Here is a 23,603-nt window from a genome sequence, read left to right on the forward strand (position 1 = left end):
TTTAGTCAAATGACAACAGAAAAAAAAAACAGGAGAATCATAACAACTTTTGTTTTCTAGAAAAATCTGTGAATATAATAGGTGCATAGACCACAGACAGAGGCAGGTTTCTGCAGTAATGCTCTTTTTATGTTTCACTTACACTTCTTCTTAACAGCAACACTGTTTATGTTTATCATTTCAGATATCTCAGCCCACCAAAGCGCAGGCAAATACAATTATAATACAGCACGCACAGTCTCTATATTTCTCCAACTTCATAAAAAAAAAAGGCAAAAAAACACTTAAAACCCATTGAACTCAATGCAATTCTGCAATAAGTAATAAAACATCTTATGACAGGTGGTCTGAACTTTAAACTGACTATTATGATGTCTGTTAATCATGGATGATATTTCCGATTTACTGGGATTTTTAAAAGATTGGCATACACTGCTCTATTTATCTTATGTTTAAGATGCTTCATCTCGCACAGACACAGAGCAACCAGCAGTGTGTTTGCAGACATTGATTGTACTTTGTATCCACCACACAGAAGGCTTATGACAGGAAGAGTTGGATAATCCAAAAGGCCTAAACTAATCCTGACACAATACGAGTACTAAAGCATGTGGTCTGAGAATGGGCCGCTTTGGTAATTCCTACACTTTTGAGAATGTAGTCACGCAAAAAACATTCATTCACAGGAAATTCATTCTTACAAGAGCTTAAAGGTACAAACAGTACAATAAATATCACAACTAGCAGAAGCCTACAAATCTGCTGAACCCAGAACTGTTAAACTCAGGTGTCCCAGTCTGACATCTGTGTGTTTTGCATGTGGCTAACAATAGTTTTAGGACTGAAAGAGTTGTAACACTCACGGTTGGATCGGCAGGGGTCACTGTGTATGCTGTCATTCGATTGGTTGCTGGACACAGAAGACACGCTAGCACTGCGGACAAAGCCAAGGGTGGCCAGTCGAGCAGGAGGCAGATGGGAGAAGCCGGGAGGACGCAGTCCAGACTGACCCGGTTTGGGGAGCATAAATTTGGGGGCCACACCCAATGTTAGTCTCTTTTGATCCACTGTAAAGCAGAATACAAATCATTATATTCCCTTAAACAAATCTCATAAATTCATTTATAGATATCATGGCTTGAAATTACTTTCTATAAACCATTCAAATAAATAAAAACAATACATCAAATCATGATAACACAACATTCTGTCATGAAATTTTAACTTTAAATTCTAGCTCAATCTGATATAATCACACCTTTAATCACTCAACCAGTGTTGGGAACGTTACTTTAAAAAAGTAATTAGTTATAGTTACTCACTACTTGTTCCAAAAAGTAACTGAGTTAGTAACTGAATTACTCTATAATAAAAGTAACTCGTTACCAGGGAAAGTAACTATTTGCATTACTGTAAAAAAAAAAAAAAAAAAAAAAAAAAAGTTGCTACATGTCAGATTTTGTACTTTTTTTTTTTTTTTTTTTTCAGTTTTCACAAGTCAGTTGAAATGAGTAGAACAGACAGGTACATAACTTTCAATATTTATTGCATGTCAACAATAGCAAGAGTTTTATCCTGCACTTCAAGTATTATCTTTGTAAGAAAAGTGTTTTTAAAGGTGATTGATTGATTTTTGGCCACTAGCTTTGTAGATGGGTGTCACACATTACATGTACACATTACATGCAGGTTCTTGCCTTTGACCACAATGAATTTGAAGTAGTGCTTATATCTTCACCTTGAAAATGCCAACTTTTCATCGGATTGCTCCTGACTTGCCATCTCTGCTGCGAATCTGTGTAGCTATTGCGTGTGTGTGTGTGTTTGCCGATCACAACCGCTTATCTCGTCATTAACCCACCTGCTCACTCGCTGTGTGAGCCAGGGGTCCGTTCGGATAGTTCATTAAATCAATGTATAGTAGCACACAGCATTTAATGTTCAGTAACATTAACGGCGTTGTAACAACGGGAAAAGTAATTAGTTAGATTACCGCGTTACTGAAAAAATAACGTCGTTGCCATGTATATTACAATGCTACACTTTCCAAGAGTTGTCATGACAGAATTAACACAATGTAGCATACCATATAAGGAGAAGAAAAGGAAACTGTACACAATTGTTTAAAAATGCTAATTTTTAAATGGTAAATAGTTCTCGCAACTTGAATTCCTGTGTTCTGTCGATTTGTTCTACCCTGTCAGATTTTGCTACCTCCCCATTAAAACAGTGGGTTGTACAATTCGAAAATGAAAAATTCTTAGCATTTATTGCTACCTGTAAAGTTATGGTATACATCTACTTCTACCACAACCCAAAACCTACCCTTACAGTAATGCAAATACAGTATGTGTTATATTCACAGTTGTAGCTAGAAGGGATACAGCTACAGGAAACCAACATTAAATGTTTTTTTTTCTACCAATAAGATTGTGTTTTACAGTCTACACCTACCCCAACCATAAATCTACCCCTACAAAGTACTGCAGACAGATAAACGTTGTTCAGAATGAGAAAAAGGATGCAATATTGATGTGTGCATGCGCAGTAAACCTTGGTAAGAAATTCTGACAGGTAGGATAAAATGTCAGGACACCGGACACAAAAGAATTCAGTTGTGTGAATCTTTGCCCATTTATGTTGTATGCAAAGGAGTATGCACTTTTTTAAATACCTGTCAATATGGATAGATATATATGTGTTTTGTATACAGCTCATCAACAACCAGTAAAAAGTATAGTTTTTAAGGGTGTAGACATCTTCATTTCAAAATTCGGACAATTTTAGTGATCCTTTTGCAAGATTAAGTATTCTGAATAATCACATTAAAAAGCTGTACATATGTGACAAGTTATCACTGCAGACTTTTTACCATCATGGATTTTTATATTTCAAATAGAAATGGAGCATTAGTAAGAATCAATACAATTCTAGAACCAAAATGACTGCAGTTCGTAACCTCAGCTCATGTAATGTCTGTGCTTGGCCATTATGCTAAGAAATTAGTCTGATTCTGGGAAATGGCAGTATAGAGCTGTGTAGATAATCATTTACATTCCTGTCAAGCTTCATGAGCTTATATTGTAAAAAAATATCCAAGACAATCAACACTGCTTAATTAAACCATGCACATTTTGAAGAAAGTGAACTGACAACTGGGAACTTGACTTTGAAGGTTTTAGTGCCTACTGACCTGCAGGTTCCTGGTGACTACTTGGGGCCTGAACAGCTGGAGCCATATAACTGAGGGGTGATGCTGACCTTTGACCTGGTAATACCATCCTGTTCTTAGTAGCAGGCTGTCTGGTGACAGCTCCAAGGCCAAGCTGAGGCCTTAAGGCTCTCGGAAATCGGAAAACGGCTGCAGTAGCATCATGGGTATTTAGCTGAATCGCTCTTCCACCCTAAAATCATAAGAAGCATCCATTGATGTATTTGTTATCACAAATTTCATAAAGCAGTTGAGAATATTAATAAATTACGCTTGGTGCTCGTGTTTTCACAAAGCACAACACACCTACTAGAGTTCAGTAGCGCTGTGTTAGCAGCTGAAAGTCTCTTAATACACAAGTTTTACCTGTAAATATTGATCTGGCAGTTCCCCGTGGAAACTCTCTGATTTGCCCAGCAGTTTATGGGGGACAGTGTGGCTGGGTGGCCTGATCCCAGACGCCATCAGTCCTGGAGGGGAGTAGTACCCTGACCTTTGTACTTCCTGACGATACTTGTCATAAATGATATTAGAGGAGCTCAGCACAGGTGAACCTCTGGAGCCCTCTGCCTTAAAATCTTTTGAGGTTGGTGAGCCACTGTACGGTGTAAGTCTTGGCGGTAATGTCGATACTTCATAGGGACCTTCAGACATTGGTTTCGCTTGAGGGCTTTTGCGGACATATGTTATGATTTTTGGTCGAACATTTTTGGGCTTCTGAGGTGGAGAAGACTTCTTAGATTCAAACTCAGCTCTAGTGGGTTGTTGAGGAACAGCAGGTTTTGGGAGACTGCTACTACTACTGAGAAAACTTTTACTTGGTTGCCTCAAACTAGTTGTTCCCCTCTGAATGGTTTCACTTTGTTCCTGACTTGCTTCTCTTGTGCTAGTAGGTTTGGCTGGTGATGAAGGTGGCTGTTTCCGAGGTGAACAGGTGGTCTTCGGGGATGGAGGGGTCTCAGGGCGAGATGGACTGCCCCAAGGTCTTCGCCTTTCCAAACTTGATGCACTAGAACTTCGGGTCTTTTCAAAAGAAGCTTGCTTCTTATAAGGTTGGGGTTCAGAACCACCAGAGTGCACATGTGTATCCTTTGAGGTTAGTTTTGAGGTTTTAAGAGCAATTTTATGAGATTTCTCATCCTGGGATTTGAGCTTATTATTTATATCAGTAGCGGAATCATGAGAGAACCTTCTGTTCTGTGAAGCAGACTGTGTGTTTTCTGAGACAAGAGCTTGGCAAGGTTTCTTCTCAGTTGATATTGTTTTTAAACTTGGAGCCTTGTCTTCTGTTTCATGGTACTCCTTTACATGAACTCCAGATTCTCCTAGATTTTCCTGACTGGTGCTTCCTGATTCATTAGGGACCTTCTTGATCCTTGCAATGCTACAATCACTCATGCCATTTGTCAGTTGACCTGAGCTCTCATTTATTACAGAGTCTTTAGCTGGTTGGTTTTGTTGTGCTTCTAAAAGGGGTTCCTCAGGCAATGTGGTAGAGTTCAGATTGTGATCAACACTGTTGATGTGCATTGTACTTTTTCCTGCTTGATGATGCATGCCATCAGTATGTACAGAGCTCCGGCTTTTATCTGAAATAGTAAAACAGGATTGTGAGGCAAGGGTAAGATCCTCAGAGAGGGTTCGGTATGGCCCTGATGGAGCATGCCACGAATCAGCGCTTTGGGTTCGACCTGCATTGTCCAGGGCACTAGCAAGACTTCCTCCAAGACTAGACATTGTGGAGAGGCAAGAGACAAAAACATCATTTTCAGAGCTAAACTCAGTCCTTGCTATGCTGGTCACCATTTCTTTCCCATTGGACTGAGGACAAACAGTAGACTCCTGCTCCTTTGAAACGAACTGGGAGAACCTTTTACCTTCTACCTTTGGAGACGCTGCTTCAATCTGCATTATATTGGTGGATAGAGCACCCTTGACATCTCCTTTAGGAATACTACTTTCGTTGTCATCCTCTAGTTCCTGACTTTCCAGCATCTCAAACTCAGCTAACTCTGGGTCATCACATGGGGAATCTGTGCCCTGGATAATCATCTTCACATGTTCCTCAGTCTTAGATACCACAGAGGACAGGGCTTCAGTTGCCTCCAAAGTTGTTCCTTCATCTCCTCTTTGGATTTCATTAGCATTGGCATCACCATTTAGGGAATCTTCAGTATGTCTGTTGTTGTTCCTGATTTCCTCACAGCCATCTTCAATGCTGGTCCCGAAGGGCCTGGTGTGTTCATCATTCACACTCATGTTTCCTGAAGGTTTATGTGTTCTCAGGCTTTCATGTAGATCCTTGTTGACCTCCCTTGAGGTCTGGAGCTCTCATCGCTTTCAAACTCAAATCTAAAGTAAGTACTGGCATCTTTCACACTGTTATATGAGATACTGATTTTGAGAAGATGACATCAGGAGTTGTCTTCAACATGTCAAAGTGGGTAAATAGCAACAGATTTAGAAATGTCTTGACATTAAACCTGTTAGAGAAATACAAATAAGAAATAATGTAGACATAAACAGACACGTTCATGTGCAATATTCTAATTGTATAACCATAAAAAGATTTGATGGTAGTATGTTTTGAGATCCACAAATACTCTTTTTGAATTATTTTTTTTTTTACCTTAAAGGGAAACGGTACTATAATTAGGGGCAATTTGGTATCTGATAGTCAATGAATAGAGTGTAATCATTTGGTTGATTAGTCTAATTGCCTGTTTATTAACCAATTTAAATATTCACATTAGATAATCCTTAATAAAGCTATGTAAGGTGCAAATTTGGTTCTTGGAAAACCTTTTTTATTATTAGCACTTTTTTTTTTTTTTATTCCTGAAGTATTAAGAACTTTCATTTCTATTTATCATACATCTCTTCTTTCACATTTGTTTTGCACAATTCTGTGATCTGTGAAAAATGACACATCCCTTATCATTGCTACTTTGTTAATTCATTGGTAAACACAAACACTGGCATTTTTGTAAATGACAACATACTTTCTTAAAAGGATTTTCCAGGTAAAAAAAAAAAAAAAAAAAAAAAAAAAAATATATATATATATATATATATATATATATATATATATATATATATATATATATATATATATATATATATATATATATATATATATATAATAATCCATGGAATAATACATATTCTAATGCTTCAGTCGAATGGGACTTGGAATAATATTTTATCCAGTAATTAAATTCTTTCATAGAGAATTATAAACACACAGATAATTCTCCACGCAGTGAGAAAGCACACTCATGCTCTGTTCTCCCTAGCAACAATAACCGCTCCTACACTCCAGAACTTCCACAGTAGGAGGTCGTTCCCTGAGGTAATGGCAGACAAATGTTCATAACAGGAACATATTTTCTAGGAAAACCGGTGCATTAACTGATTTTGTAATAGATTAATAATATATAAAATTCTAAGCATCTAAAATGACAAATGATGTATCTTAATAGATACCATGCTGAAGAAAGACTATTGTTCAACAAGAAGGCAATTTATACTATTTATACTATTGCATAATGTAAATATTGCCCTATTAGAAATTATATATTTTACCAAAATAAACCCCAATAAATGCTGTTTTCATTTCTGTCAGACCTAGGTAAACAAAATATATTTTGTGCATTTATAATACTTGGCATGGTCCCTTTCTTGACCTACTTTGTGCATCTGATGGTTTTGTGCATCTGTAGTCAATCATTACGGTTCACTTACTATCATAATGATGTCTCATCATCTTCCTATGCTTTAAAAATGTCGGTAATAATTTTTTTTACCAATGAAATACTTGCTTTGCAATGAAATCTTTTTTATTTTGTGTCAACTATTTTATTGTGTAAATTAAATTTATTCAGTAAGATGAAAGTTACATTAAAACAGAAAATAAAACTGACTGACCTCCATTCAAAAATGACATGCTCATGGCTAAATGTTATGGAATAAATTAAGCAGTTCCTGTTGAGCTGTCAGAGACAATGACTAACTGTCACAGACTGATTATTAATATGACGGTTTGTCAGTCACATGTGACGAGTCACATCACAGTAAGGTCTGTAGGTCACAGTAACACTTTATGACAGCATGAAGAGATTTGGAATATGTCTCAAAAGATACCCTTCATGACCATTTAGGGTCAGGAGCTCAATTATTTACAATAGGAAGGTAGACAGAAATAGAGAATGAAAACAACCAGTGTCATGTAATAGACTTTGAAAATGCAGCTTGTCAAGCAACAAGCTACTCAAAATTTAAAGGAGCACCATGTAGAGCAGTTTTTATCAGGTACACAGAAAATAAAAATCCTCCAATTATACTGACACTTTATAAATATACAATTTTTAATCAAAATCTAATCTCAATTTTAAAAACAAAGATTCTTCAGTGGAAAAGAGGTTATTCTAAATAAAATTTCCTTCACAATAAGAAGAATATGGTTCTTTTCTTGCTGCCTCAAAATGGTTCTTCTATTGCAAAGCCACTGTTTGGAACCTTTATTTTTAAAACAGTTATGCACAGCAGGAATTTAATAAATATTAAATTATTTTATGAAATTAAATACAACATAAATGCTTCACAGAATCATTTAATTATTTACACAAACCAAACCAATTAAATGGATTTGACATCCCAAAGTACACCTCTGCACATCCATATAAACACTCTCTCATACCAAACACACACTCACCAAACCTTCTACTTGACCTACTTTCACAGAAAAGGCTCAGAAGTCCTCAAGTTAAAATGTTCAAAGGGAGGGTTCAAGCTTACAGATACATTTGAATACTAATTATTCTACAGTTTACAGAGTTTGATGTTTTGATTCACAATTTATTCAACTTCCCTTTTTAAAACATTTTAATTCTACCACCAAAATCTAGGAATACAACATAATAAATGATCAATAAAATCTTGAATGACAAGCTGTTTATTAGGGCAGAATGCAGAATGCATTTTTATGATGCGTTACTCAAAGCTACTCTTCTGCTACACACTTAAAAGTATCTTCTTTTTCTTCACAAAGAGTACATACTTTTATGGTGTAGTATAACAGGCAAACTGGCACGCAGCACGACTCTGGGTAGAACTTTAAACGGATAGTCCACCCAAAAATGAAAATGAATCATTTACTCACCCACAAGTTTTTCTAAATCTGTATGCTTTCATGAATGCTGTTTTTTAAGATGACAGATTTATAAATCGTAAGCTTAATCATATTCCTCAATAATAATTTGTGAACGTATAGTGATGTTTTGCTAATTATTAGTTCATCATCATCCAATCACTTGCAAATGATTAAACAAAACACACAAATTGTTAGCCTATCACTTATTAATCACTTATTTTAATTATTAGTTCATAATTAACTAATCACTTATAACTGAACATTACTATGAAGTGTTACCCTAGGAACCCAAACTTTACCAGACATTCTCATTCACATTAGGGTAGTGACAAATGTATACATAAGACATGCCTCATAATGAAGGCAAATGAAGGCTATAGGAAACAGTTCTAAGCTGCTATGAAGCTTAAGTATATTAGAAGCCATTAACAGCATCTGGAACCTTGCAATTCAGTGACTCTCACAGATGATCAAACAAAGGCTCTGTGGTTTCTACTTCAGATTAGTGCGTTATTAGAGGGAACAAAGCAGGAGTCAGATGAACTGAAAAAGCCCAATGTAAAATCATACTCTTATACTGACTAGCAGGATCTCTACACGGCTCAGTCAGCGGGGATGAGGTTTCCTCCAGGCTGATGGATACCGAGCTGACAGTGAACAGATGAGAGAGCACAGTGATGGCTTTGTTTCGACTTTGTTCAAGTGAGAATGCATGATGAATTCCTGCTCTGCACTTCTGTGTGGCAAAGCCAAGCTTACTGCTGTAGAACAACACAGTATATAAAACGAGTCAAGCAAAATGTGGTTATGCCATTTTTCTAACCAGACAGAAGACTATGACCATGACATTGTGTCTTGCAGCATACGTGCCACATTTGGGAGGGAGGATAAATATACTTTACTACAGATTTGTAATTGAATTCACTTTTCAGGTGCTTTAACAAAAATACAAGTTTCATTTTTTTTTTCCACTCTTTTTCTACAGAGGAAGACACACCTAAACAATTTGGTTGAGTAAATGATACAATGACTCATTCACTAAGACTTGTTTAGTTCATGAATGAATCAGCATTTTTTTTTTTTTAAGTAAATAGTAGAAATTCCTCGCTTATAAACATCTCTTGTCGCCTACAGGCCTAACATGTATTACCCCAACTACAGACCAAATGCTCGGAAAAACGATTTGTTTGAATGCGCAAACACAGACAAGCAGAGAGATACAGTACAAACAATGAAATGTCCCAATACTGTTATCTAGCATGTTTGAAACTGTTGCATATATTATAATAAGCACTTTGTCATTTGAATGCAGTGACTTTGACGATAACGTTTTGGAGACAACTGCAAACAAACAAATATTAGATGAGATTAACAAAGGCCAAACGCAAAACTTGCCATTTGCGAAAATTATACAAATTGTCACTGAACACAGCACAGTCGCTGTTTTGGGATATTTATTAATGAAAATGTTACGTTTACTATGGCTTAAATTAATTATTGTGCTTGCAATAAATACTTTTTAAATATATACTTGAAAATATACAAGTATTTACAAAAATATACTTGACCCCTGCTTTAAAGGGGTCATGTGATGTTGCTAAAAATAACATTATGTTGTGTATTTGGTGTAATGCAATGTTTTTATGCAGTTTAAGTTTCAAATAACACATTATTTTCCACATAATGTACATTATTGTTGATCTTCTATGCCCTGCCTTTCTAAAACATAGATTTTTTTTACAAAGTTCATCGTTCTGAAAGGTGAGGTGTACACTGATTGGCCAGCTATCCAGTGCGTTGTGATTGGCCAAATACCTCAAGCGTGTGACAGAAATGTTATGCCCCTTACCATACCGTGATGCTGTATGTCCCGGCGTAATGAGAAAAAACTATTAAAACCCATTACAAATAAGGCATTTGTTGCATCCAGTGGGGACATAATTACTGATTATAAAGACTTATACTATGTTTTTACGTGTTGTGTTACGTATAATAATCATAAAACCATGTCTGCATTTGTGATTTGAGAAACGACAAACAAGAAGCGTTACTCTATACTGCTCAAAACTTGTGCTTGAATCATCAGTGGCAAATCCTTTAAATATACAAAAAGTACTTACAGGCTTTGAGTCAGATGTGCCAGACTGTCCTTACAAATAGGGAATTGCCCCACTTTATGGAAACTATAAAGTAATTACTGAAAAAAATCACTTTATAGAAACTATAAAGTACTATAGTAAAATGCGCTGCACATATCTGAATATTTGGGTTGAACTTTTCTGGAACAATGTTGTAAATCCAACTTAACAACTGATTTCTAGTTGTGTCCTCTTTTGGAAGGCCAAACAATGTAGTTTCCCTTTGCAACAAAACACAGCATCTTCACAACATGGAAGCGGCGGTACCAAAAATGAGAATCAAGGTTACGCCTTCTTTCTTTGTGTGAACATTTGGGCAGTGTTATGCAAATCTTACCACACAGTGACGTAGACATGTGGGGTGTGTTTAAACGAGCCGTTTCAGGGGGCCGTGGATGAGTTTTAACTTTTATAAAAAATATCTCTTTGGGTTTGAGACTTTAGTCTTTGCAACTTTAGGGACCTTATCTATGCACCAACAGGTTGCAACACTCCAAAGAAAGGAAAATTTGAAATTGCATTATATGACCCCTTTAATGTGCTGAAATGCAAGTACAGAAGTTTTAAGCTTTTCACACATTCACACAGAATACATAGCTGTCAGCAACATAAAAAATGGTGTAACTGCAAGCTTAGTATTTACTCGGATGTATATTAGCATGTCTATTTAAATACAAAACTATACATTCTAAACGTATACATTCTGTAAATTTTCTTTTTGCACTTGTAATGTTTGACAGAAACCTAGCTCATTACAGATTGTGGTAGGTGTAGACGTTGTGGTAGGTGTAGACGTTAATAAGCCATAACTTAACAGTAGAATTTTTCGTTGTCTACCCACTGTTTTAGTGGGAGGTAGCAACATCTGACAGGGTAGGACAAATCAGTCACTCAATACATGCGATCCAACATGCAGTTTCTTATCTGCAGCATCAGCCCTGCAGTAATTCTGCTGTCCTGATGCCAGAAACACATCCAGATGCATTCATGATACAGCACTATATTGGCAGTATTTTTCTGTTCATCCGTCCATCTTTCTATCAATCTCATGAATATTTGTAGCTATTTTATGAGGTGGCAATTTCATATCAATTCATGCAGTTATATTTTTACAAAAACATGCCATTTTTAGAAAGCCAACAATTTGCCAAAACATGAAAAAGTTAGAAAAGAGTGTATTCATTTTTTTTTAGAACTTTAATGAAATTCAACTTTTTTGTATCATGTAATTTTTATGTAATGTACATTCAGTTCATTGTAATTTAATCAATCTCTTAAAGCATTTGTGCAATTAATCTACACAATTCAGTGATAATATATATGTTTTTACAGTTTACAGTTTAGTGTTAACATGCTAAGTACCTTTAGAGTGAACAAAAGGAAAAGAGAGAGATGGCTGACACAGTAAAGACAGACAGTTCTCCTCTTGACTGATACGGTTTCTGTCGCAGACATGAAGTATAAATAAAACAGCATGTCACAGCGTGTTCCTCAAGGCGTCAGCATGAAACCTGCAGCCAACGGCCATGAGAAACTGTCTTTGTTACTTCCACCTCATTGTTTTTCCTCTTTCATGACACTGTAACACATTCAGAGTGCTACTGGCAGTAATGCAGCCAGCAGCAGGAAGTTCAAGAGGCAAATTGCTGTCATAATCATTAAGATGCATGAAATTCCCCTCATTTCCCATGATGCATTCAGAGCATGTCCACTGCACCTGTTCACTAATCAACCAGCTACCTTAGAAGGGACCTGGATTAGAGAAACAGGTTACATCTGTCTTTCCTTATGTGTGTGCGTCTTTTTAGCCCCTTATCTGAAGCATCTCCAAATGGAAGCAGCGATTTCCACTCTCAGATCTACAGTGCTAATTAAATATTAACATCAAAATGAAATCGGAGGCCCCGCCTCCTTTCCCTTTCAAAAGCAAATCTCTCATCAGCTTTGTGTGAGGGGTTTTATTGTATATAAATGTTCTTTCCTTTACTCAAAGCATTTTGAGTGTTCAGTTTCACAACCTGACACAAAGTGTGAATTAAAACAGAAAGTGTGTTGTGTTCCTGTTTTGTGTGTGTGTGTGTGTGTGTGTGTGTGTGTGTGTGTGTGTGTGTGTGTGTGTGTGAGAGAGAGAGAGAGAGAGAGAGAGAGAGAGAGAGAGAGAGAGAGAGAGAGAGAGAGAGAGTGTGTGTGTTTTGATGCATACTGTCAATGTATTTTGCCTGGTGTTGTCTTGAGCAAACACAGAATCAGAATAGCTGACCCAGAACTGATAGAATTTTTTTTTTTTTAATATAAAAAATATAGTTAATGGAGGTTTTCGTTTTGTCAATCAGTTTTCATACTTTCCAATTTTAATTTCGTAAAACAAAATAAAAAGGAAAAGAAAGAAGGAAAGACTTGAAAAGAAAGCATTTAAATGAACCAAAACACACCATTACGGTTTTAAGCCACAACAGGAACATATGCATACTGTACATATTTCCTTATTGGACTCATACTGCAAAAGGTAAACAGAGAAGACATGCTTTAAAAGCAGCATTTGTATTTATATTGTCAACAAACCTTAAATTATCTTAAAAATTAAGATTAATACATAATTGATTATTATGGTTGATTATTATTAAGCTATACATATGCATCATGCATTAGCATAGATATGATTTCATAACATGAATAAATATTCCAATTAAAATTATTTTGATTACTATAAAACATAAGCTCAAATAAATATGCAAGCACATAAACAGATTTAATAAATGTAATTGTATAATATGATTTATACTTTATAAAATAGTTTGTTACATTACAGTAACAATATTCATATATTTGTTTATTTACATGTTGCACTTTATGTAAATTATTCTGTACATTTATAACATACTGATAACTGCATAACGCCTAAGATTTATATTATTATTATTATCAATATTATTATTTTTTTTTTTTTATGATACTCCAGTTTGCACGTCCTGATTTTGCCAAGTCCGATGTGTTCCTAGGTCAACATATTTTGTTGACCCTGGAACAACATTTTACTCCAAAAATATATTCTTAACCATATCCCTACACCTAAACCTAACCTTAACCATGAGTAATCCCTAAAATCCGAGGAAATGATAGATGAATGACACTGATGTACAAGCACCAAACACTGATTTTAAGCATAAACTTCACAAAATCTATAAACTGGTTCTTCAAATCTGATTGGTTAATCACAATGTTGTTCCAGGGTCAACAACGATGTTGTCCCAGGAACATGTCTCACTTGGTAAAATCAGGTTAGGCCTCCAGTTTTAACACATTTACTATTAAATACAAGGTTATTCATGTACAGGGATCATTTAATATAAAGGCTATATTTATATAAATATACTTAATATTATGTGACTAGTATATTAAATAAACAAATATACATAATAAATAATCACATTATTATTATAAACACGTGCAAACAACCACCAAACAATAATGATAATGACAGCAGAAACTAAACATCATAGCAACATGTATAAATAATATATTGGAGCATTCACTCATTTATGCCTATTAATTCAGTGTCAATGCGTGCTGAAAGAAAATACATGGCAGACAGATTCGACCGCGAAAAAAAATAACTGCATGTGACATAAGCACACATTGAGTTCTGCTGCAGAGATACACACGACAGCAGGTGGATGTGATGCTCTGAGTGCGCCATCATATTATCCACACACACACACACTGACACAGTCTTACCTGATCTTCAGCATCCGTGATGAAACGCTGCACGACTGATGCAGAAGACGAATGATTGTTTGATTCCGCACAGCATCCTCCAAGACGAGTGAAAAATCAGGCGGAGAGGATGAGAAGAGAGCCAGACGCGCACTGCAGGACGCTGATCGCAGGAATGAATGGTGAGAAATGAAGTGACCAAATATGTCCGTGTTCGAAAAAACACAGCGAGTTCCCTAGCTAGACAACCTTTTAGTGCATCCTTCCGTTGATGTCGGTCAGTTATCGTTGCAGGTCAGCAGCGTTTTATATAAATGCTAGGTACATCTATGATATTAATAAAATGATGTTGTTTGAAAGGCGCTTGTGGTCCACAAAGTGCTGTCTAGGTAGGCGGCTCACAAGGTTTTAAAACACGACCTGTGTTTAAACGCAGTCTATGGTTAAATGCGTATAGAGCGCCACTCAAAGGAAGATGATCACACAAAACAATCTTACAGCAGCAAATTGGACAGATTTTGAAGAATTTTAAGACACAATAGTTATATCAATGGTGATGGCAAACGTGTCGGTGTTTCTTTATGACAAGAATGAAAACGAGGCTGTGGAGGCGTATAAATGCAGAAGTAATGAATTGTATTATTTAACACACATACCGATTTGTTTTATTATTATTATTATTATTATTACTGTGACTTAACTTTCTTAAAGGTTTCAGCTGACAGAAACTAGATAAAAAATATTTCAAAGCTTCAAAGACCTTACAGTTTATGTAAGGCATAGACTGTACAGTAATTCTGTAAGGCACCTAACCTATACAGTATATATCCATTTTGTATTTTAAATAGTAGGGTTTTTAATATTTTAAATATATAATGTGACAACATTCCCAACTATTAATGCCCGTTTACACCATAGACTGTAGAAAAGTTCACAAAACGAAATCAAATGTATTAAAATAAATGATAAATGGCTACTATGATGCATAACAACAAATACATACTTTATGACCTTAAAAGAAATGAGGAAAAAATGTATGGGAGGAAAAAAAACAAGTGCAGTATATTGCAATGTTATATTTGTAAAAGTAACTTTTCCAACACACAATAACTTATAATATAGGATATTTATTTTAATATTAAAAGTCCCGTATGACACTTGCTTAAATGAAAACAGTAAGTTTGGTATCATCTTAAAACAGATTATTCAAGTGTCAAATTATTTATGTCCCCATTAATTACATGACCACTGGGGAATAATTAACAACCCTAACTTGGCAATCGGGCAGGGTTTCGCAGTCCTGACCCTCATTTATGGAGTTACAAAAGAATGAAATCATGTAGAAATATCTACAACCCAACAGAAACCCCTGACTGTATAAACAAGTATAAACAGACTGTAACAACTGACCATCAAGAATCAAGAAGACATTGTGATGTGTGAGAGAGAGTGAAAGCTCTCTCTGATTGTGTCAGGATGTGTTTGTTTAACACCTCTAAACCTACTGTAAACACTTGAATTATATACGTTTTTATGATTGCTGTTTCAAGTGCTTTTTCAAGACTAGTTTGGTTGGTTGAAAATTAATGAATGACATAATATGGGCACATGGTTAGTTTATGGGTAATATGGGCAACACCACCATACAGCACTATTTCCCAACTGCACAACCTGTAAAAGTCATGAAGAAATATCTGGCTCATACTTCAGTCCAAAAAACAAAACAAAAAAACATTAATAACACCTTGCTAAAATAAAATTTATACTTTGATGTGTTATATAGATATAAAAGTTTAAACATCCAACAATCAGGCTTTTCTTAAGCAAAATATAATTTCCTTTTTTGGAGGGGCTGAAATATGGCCTGAACAGTTCTTCACAGTTTTTGAGAGATTTCACCCTGACACTTGTGTTAGAGCTCAAGATGACTTGAGAAAATCACAGATGTTGACCCTTCTGACATATCCAGAATAATTACACAGAAACAGTGCAAACATATCAAAAGTAACATTACTGTCAGTAAAAAAAAAACTAAACAAAAACATGTTACATTAGTTGGATCAGTAAATTAAATTGGAGCCACTTAATGCTACATTTAAAAATAATGCTTTACTACTCTAATGACATATTATTGTGTTAAGTTTCTTCTAATGTCAGGAAGAAAAAAACATGATATCCTATGACACAGGTGACCTCCCTCAGAAGGTACGACTGTTGGCCTGCTTTATAAAGGCCATCATGATAATGATAGATGGATTTGAGATGGAAAACTTGTTTGGCTGACTGTAACTTTCCAATCCATTATATATTTAATGACTGGAAATATATTACAAATTATTGTGATCTTGATCCAAAACAACAATTCAGTGACAGAAAGCAACTCTTTCTCCCATCAACCATCTCCTACATGAGATGATCTTCCCTTTTGCTTACGCACAGATGAACCCCTTGCTCATGAAGCACTTTTCGTTTAGCTACTCTATTTCAATACAATCTTTTGAGACTGGTCTGGTCCCTTTGAATCCAATCTTTAATTCTTCCATTTACATAGGGCTTCAGATGGGGATGTAATTTAAAGGCACTGGGATCCAGAAGACAACCAGTGCTGTGGCTTTTACCACTTCTTTACAGTCAAACCACATAAGTTTGTCTCCTCTCTTTCCAAATCGGAGCTATTAGAGATAACTTCTCTAGATGTAGCAGAGCCAAAGCAAAATTCCTCCTTAGCCGATATATTTCTGTTAGTTCTTGAATGCTCCGTAGCGGCTGGCTTTGCTGATGAAGTTCTTCAGCAGATCGTGGTCCATGTCGGCGAAGGCCTGCGTTTGAGTGACAGCCGTCAGGTGGTTAACGCAAAACTTGAAACAGAACTCTTCCAGATCCTGCACATGAAGAGCGGATGATTCAACGAGAAAGAGAACCACCACCAAAGACCTACAGAATAATATATGAAACCGCAAATATATGTACATGTTTAGGGCTCTGTTCCAAAACCTAGTGAGCAAAACACAGCAGGTTAAGGAATGCTTCATGAATCTGGCCCCATAGTTGGTATGAAAACAATCCCTGAGTACTTAGTCATAGTTTAGGAATATGCTAACGTCAAACTGTGAATGTTAGTAATTTCATCTTGAAGTCAGCTATTTTAACCCTCTGGAGTCTAAGGGTATTTTTGGGGCCTGGAGAAGTTTTGTCATGTCCTGACATTTGTGCTTTTTTCAGTTGCTTATAAACATCTAAATGGGTAAAGTCTAATCTCACTGTAATCAGCACAAACTGGGCTAAATTAATAATAATAATAATATGTGAAATGCATGTATGTATATGATTGTGTTTTTGAGAAAACAAATGTTATGTGTTGTTAGTGAGAAACTAAAAATGTTAAAGGGGGGGTGAAATGCTCGTTTTCACTCAATATCCTGTTAATCTTGAGTACCTATAAAGTAGTACTGCATCCTTCATAACTCCATAAAGTCTTTATTTTTATTATATTTATGAGAGAAAGATAGTCTGTACCGATTTTTCCCGGAAAAACACGAGCGCCTAGGCGTGACGTGTGGGCGGAGCTAAAGAATCACGAGCGCGAGTAGGCTTTTGCGTTGAGAGCATGTGGAAGCTGTGAAACAGATCCAGAGGCTGAAATTTAACAAGAGCAGCATCAGCAAAGGCGTCTCTATGTGGTATGTACTGAAACTGTATATATTTGCTTAGCGGTTTTGGAAAATGACTAAGTTCCACTTTATGTCGTCTTTTTTTTTTTTTTTTAAGCTGTACATGTGGAAAGTGCAGTTTGATGACAACACATGTTGTTTGCTCGATGTGCTTACGTGCTGATAGCTAAGTTAACAACACAGAGATATTTGAAGCAGTTTTACTCACCGCATGCGGTTCCAACACACGATCGTGACCATTTTTTCTGACCATTCGTTGGGACTGCGTTATCCTTAAGAAATAAATGATGTGCAATCCGAAATGCAGGGAACAAAAACACTTGCACAACTCCGTTGATGCTCTGTAAAAAATAAACTACATCTACTGGTCCCTTAATTCCGTTTCTCTTTTGATAATCTGTGCAGGGTTGTCTTGCCCTGGGAACCAAAAACACACTTCTTTTGTGACATTTCGCGACGCTCTAGCTCTGATCAGTGAAGTCTGTTGTGCTCTCAGTGCTCTGCTATACGGGAGCGCGCACTCTTCCGGGAGAAGTGCCCTTAGGACCCATATAAGGAAATTCCGCTCCATCTAACGTCACACAGAGCCATACTCGAAAAAAACTTTCCGAAACTTGTGACAAACCGGAAGAGGTTTTTTTGGAACAAAAATACTCCTTCAAACATACAACTTAATTTTTGAAACTTTGTCCATGTTTAGCATGGGAATCCAACTCTTTAACAGTGTAAAAAACTCAGTATGCATGAAATAGCATTTCACCCCCCCTTTAAATCACTTGAATAAGGCCATAAAACACATAAAGAAAATTGGTTCCCGGGACTTTTGAGAACTGGAGCTTGTAACCTGGAATTTTTCTTTCTAAATTATGGGAAAATCATCTTGTTTACTCACTCACAGAAAACAATATATTAATTTACATTTTCTAAGACACTTTTTGTTTGTAAAAGTCATGCGAGTAGGCGTCAACTATCATGAATATCATTGTGATTTACACCTGAGAAGACAAAGCCCTGCATAATGAGCTGCATAATGAGCCTCTCATTCAGCTGTGTGTCACTGTGAGGGAGGAGTTACAAGAAAGAATGTGAGGACAAAATAAATCTATATAATTTTATGTTTGTAGTTTATTTAGAATATATTTAATTATCCCAAAACATAATTTAATATCCACTTGCGAGTGCAATTAAACAGTTTATTAGGAATAATCAAAGCTGACTTTGAAACTGATTTTTTTGCATCATTACTCCAGTCACACAATCCTTCAGAATTCATTTTAACTTATTTTCTACAAAAAACATTTATTGTTATTATTATCCTCACTATCCTCATTATTATTATTATTATTATTATTATTATTATTAATGTTGAAAAGAGCTGAGAATATTTTTCAGTTTTTTTAGGGGGAATAAACTGAAAGAACAGCATTGATTTTACATCTGTTACAGTTATCTATTTGTTACATTTATATTATTTACATCAAGCTTTTGAATGGTATAGCTTTGTATATTGTTATTGAAACTTCATCATATTTCACTTGATTATACATTTAGTCGGGAATTGTAGTTTGGAAAAAGTCTGACTAGTAACATGTTTACACGTTGTGTGAAAACTAGTACAAGTATATAAATAAATACAAAGAGACTTACTCATGTTTATGATCTTTGCTGAATAAAGTACTTCATTCTTTTTTTCTGAGGAAATCCAATCCAATCTCAAATCCTCAACCACATCACATCTTTTTGGATTTGAATTATGTCTTATTCCTCTCATCGCAAAGCAAACAGTAAAATAAAAGAAATTGAAGAACAGTCTCGCTGCTTTGTCTGCTGTTGTGTGGTGTATTCAAGCAGCACGCTTCAGTGAAACATTAGAATCTGAATAGAGCGTTCAGCGCGGGGGCGTGGTCACATCAGAAGATAATGAAGAGAGACGTGAAAAGCAGACATCGCATTGTTTTCATATGGATTACTTTAATCACAGAATATCTGTTTTCAGCGACACTTGGTTAGTTTAAAAGTACACGTCAAGCTTTCTATAGATATATCTCATATGTCTCTTCGTTGAGTATTCACAGAGTTACAGTTCATTTTAATGACGCGTGTCTAAAAGATCAGCGCAGACAAAGGCCGCAGACGGCACACCTTATTTGTTATCTTTATTTTATAAGTGCACAAAGTTTTGTTGTTATGTCTGTATACAAAAAAGTAGACCCTTTACAGATTCGATTGATGTATTGCTCTTATCTGTACGATTAAAACTGAAAGTGTAATTGAAGTTCTTTTTGGGGTTATCAGGAGAAAATGCCTCATAACCCATATATGCGTTAATCGACTTCAGAGGGTTAACCCAAATTTGTGTTTGTTTTTTGCTTATTAGAGTATAAAATCATTAGTAAATTAGCTATTTCAAACAATATTTGCGTTCTTCATGCTTTTTTTATCGGTGTATAAAGCCATTTACTAAGCAATATGCTAACATCAAAATCCACTGGATCAACTATGAATGTTAGTTGTCTCCTGTGTGCATCATTTAAGCTATTTCGCACAATATTTGTGCTTTTTTCACTCCTTAGATTTTGAAGTTATTAGCTAACATCAAACTGTATTGTACTGTAGCAATACGATGTGCTTTTTAGAGTATTTGTTGTTAGCTTAACAGTACACCAATAACAAAATATTTTGAATTAATTTTAATGTGTTCTTTGTATTTTTTTATTAGTGTATTAAGATGTTAGCTTAGCAAAATGTTTGTTTAGTCTCTTGTGTTTTTCACGTCGACTTTTCTGAGCATGGCATTGTTAGCTTAGTAACATGTTAGTGTTTATCTCACTAACATTTGGAACAGGACCTGTATTTGACTGTATGGGTGTATGACTGAAGATGTGAGTGTGCACACTCACCCGAGCTTCATACTTGACAGCAGCTGAGAGCAGTGTTATAGCGTTCTCCTCTGAGATGCCTCTCTTGATTGTCTCCTGACACAGTCTTTTCAGACGGCTCTCACGGTAGTACGTGGCCAAATCGAGCAGACCTTTACAATGCAATGATTATAGGATCATAAACACCCAACATTAGTCAGATGTCAGAAAAAAAATACAATTGCTGCTATAATGTGTAGTCATAGGGTTAGTTCACCCCAAAATGAAAATTCTGTCACTAATTACCCACCCACATGTCATTCCAAACCCACAAGACCTTTGTTTATCTTCGGAAAAGAAATTAAGAAATTTTTATTGAAATCTGAGAGCTCTCTGACCCTGCGTAGATAGCAACACAACTGCAATGTTCTCAGATCCAGAAACATAGCAAAAACATCAGTTTATAAGTCCATGATGTGGAGTTAAATCCGTAATTTTACGAAGCCACAAGAATACTTTTGAAGATAAATGCTGATTACGTCTCTCCAAAATGTCAGAAGATGGTAATCGGTGAGGAGAATTGTTGAATCAATTGTTATCATTGTTTTCTTTTCACACAGAAAGTATTCTTGTAGCTTCATAAAATTACCACTGATGTCACATGGACTAGTGATGTCTTTGCTACAGTGCGTTTCTATGCCTGGGAACATTGTAGCTGCGTTGCTGTTTATGGAGAGTCAGAGAGCTCTCTGATTTCATCAAAATGATCAAAATTTGCATACAGAAGATGAACAAAGGTCTTGTGGGTTTGGAATGACATGACACTAAACCTTTAACAGGTTTTTCACTGTGTCATGTTGGACTCCATCTAAAAGCATGGCAAACAGGTATGTATATGTGGTTTTAAACAAATAAATCAGTGTAATGCTGCGTTTCCACCGAAATTACCCAGAACAATTGTACCAGGAACTTTTTCCCCCCAGACCTGTTGCTTTCTGCTTTTCCACCATGGTCAAAAGTACCGTGAAGATTAGGCAAATAGTCTGGTGATGTAGGTCTGCCTGCATTTCTCAATACAAAGTAAATTAGCTAATTTTAGACTAGCGTCCTCTGTAGTTTGGACTTTCCGAGTTCGACTCAGAAGTGTGATCTCCCGCATACGGGATGACACAAGTCTGGTAATTCTGCAAACAGCAGTCTACTTGATAACATCAGTCAGCTCGCCTTGGCTACTGCTATTGTCCTCACTTTATATTTCCAATAAGATGAAATATGATATCAAACAACACTGCCTCCTTTCGTTTTCATTTAAACATTAATAGCCGCAGAAATGTAGTTCAGGGAAATGTGTAAGCCTGTATAGCCTACATTACAATGAGACTAAATATTACATCAAACAGTACTGACTCTTTATTTTAATTTTAACAAATTAATATATTAATTGAATGAAGACCAAATATTACCCATTAGATTTACCAAAACAAATTATATTTTATGTTTAGCCACTTTAAAGAGAAAAATGTCAGAACGGCTAGCCGAGGTGAGACTGCTCTCGATGGACACATAAGCACTAAGCTCGCGCTGATCGTCTCCGAAATCAGCGAAACATATTTTTAAATAGGCGCTGTCTTTATAAATAAACCACATATTTGAGTTTTAAACGACTACATTCTCACCTGAAATACTTTTAAAACTGCATTTCATAACACAATAACAGTAATATTTTGAAAATGATCCAAATAAATGGTGGGTGAAATAACAATGCTGCACGAATTTAACCAATCATTATGTTTAGCGCCCAAGTCCCGCCCCCGAAAGTTCAGGAACTTTGAAAAAGTACTACCTCACGACAAGGGACTTTCTGAGGGGCAATTTCTTTACTCAGAACATTATTTAGATCCTGGTTCATGATGTGGAAACACACGGAGTAACAGCCTAAAGTCCCTAGTTCCTTGGTAAAGTTCCAGTGGTTAAAACGCGGCTTAATTCAGATCATGGATGGGTGCAGTTTACCAATGGCATCCTCAGGTGGGAGGTTGATGGTATCAGTATACAGGTACTCCAGGAATGCACGATATACCAGATAAGAAAACTGATGAATCTCTATGGTCTCTTCATCCGTCTCATTCAGCAATGCTCGGAAATGCTCGCACCTATCAATACAAACTCAAAATTATTATTATTTTTTGAAAAAGTTGTATTAATTGTAATTAAAATGTCATAATAACAGTGAAATTTCACATCTCTCATTTGATTAAATTTTTTAAGATACTGCAGCAAAAACTAATACTAGCCCACCTAATATAAAGCTCAAACATCAAAGAAAAGTAAACGGTCGATAAAAAAATAAGAAATAAATTACAAGCAAATTTTATGAATAAATACATTAGAACAAACATGCAAATTAAATGAACAGTGTTTTAAGTTTATCAATAAGGTCTACTAAAAGAAGTATTTAGGTAAGTAGCCTATACAGAACTGAAATAATGTAAAAGAAACCACTGCATAGTGTTCAAATTCAATTTGTACAAATTAAAAAATAGCTTGCTCCTTTAATAAAGCTACAAAGGATATTCAGTCAAAAGCATATTGTAATATTTTGCATTCAGTTAAGACAGTATAAAGCTTGTTCAAGGATATAAGGTGACTTATTCCACACACTATTTATTATAAACACTTTGCATTTCTAAAACCTCAAAAGATTCATTGTGTAATACAAGGTATCAGTTCCAGACCCACAAGAATTTTTCCCTGTTAGTTCCCTGCTGATTTTAAACTCCCCTATAATTATTACACTGCTCTGTGAAGAGGAACTACACTAAGTGTGCAATTTGCACTCTATGTATTCTTTACAACCTT

General features: G+C 35.7%; 2 protein-coding genes across 2 annotated transcripts in view; both read right to left on the reverse strand.

Moving 5' to 3' along the window:
- The window catches only part of LOC127964158 (serine/arginine repetitive matrix protein 1-like), a 16,617-nt gene extending 2,192 nt beyond the window's left edge, over nucleotides 1-14,425 (reverse strand). Inside the window, exons 1-4 of the mRNA XM_052564311.1 lie at nucleotides 14,237-14,425; nucleotides 3,578-5,694; nucleotides 3,194-3,404; nucleotides 864-1,067 (exon numbers count right to left, since the gene is read on the reverse strand). Coding sequence (XP_052420271.1) covers nucleotides 864-1,067; nucleotides 3,194-3,404; nucleotides 3,578-5,470 — 2,308 coding nt within the window. The 5' untranslated portion in view covers nucleotides 5,471-5,694; nucleotides 14,237-14,425. The remainder of the gene's footprint in view (nucleotides 1-863; nucleotides 1,068-3,193; nucleotides 3,405-3,577; nucleotides 5,695-14,236) is intronic.
- A 901-nt stretch (nucleotides 14,426-15,326) lies between these two features.
- The window catches only part of LOC127964159 (RCC1 and BTB domain-containing protein 2-like), a 9,255-nt gene continuing 978 nt past the window's right edge, over nucleotides 15,327-23,603 (reverse strand). Inside the window, exons 2-4 of the mRNA XM_052564312.1 lie at nucleotides 22,758-22,897; nucleotides 20,787-20,917; nucleotides 15,327-17,097 (exon numbers count right to left, since the gene is read on the reverse strand). Coding sequence (XP_052420272.1) covers nucleotides 16,957-17,097; nucleotides 20,787-20,917; nucleotides 22,758-22,897 — 412 coding nt within the window. The 3' untranslated portion in view covers nucleotides 15,327-16,956. The remainder of the gene's footprint in view (nucleotides 17,098-20,786; nucleotides 20,918-22,757; nucleotides 22,898-23,603) is intronic.

Source organism: Carassius gibelio, chromosome B8 (assembly GCF_023724105.1).
Source record: "Carassius gibelio isolate Cgi1373 ecotype wild population from Czech Republic chromosome B8, carGib1.2-hapl.c, whole genome shotgun sequence".
In the NCBI taxonomy this organism is placed as follows: domain Eukaryota; kingdom Metazoa; phylum Chordata; class Actinopteri; order Cypriniformes; family Cyprinidae; genus Carassius; species Carassius gibelio.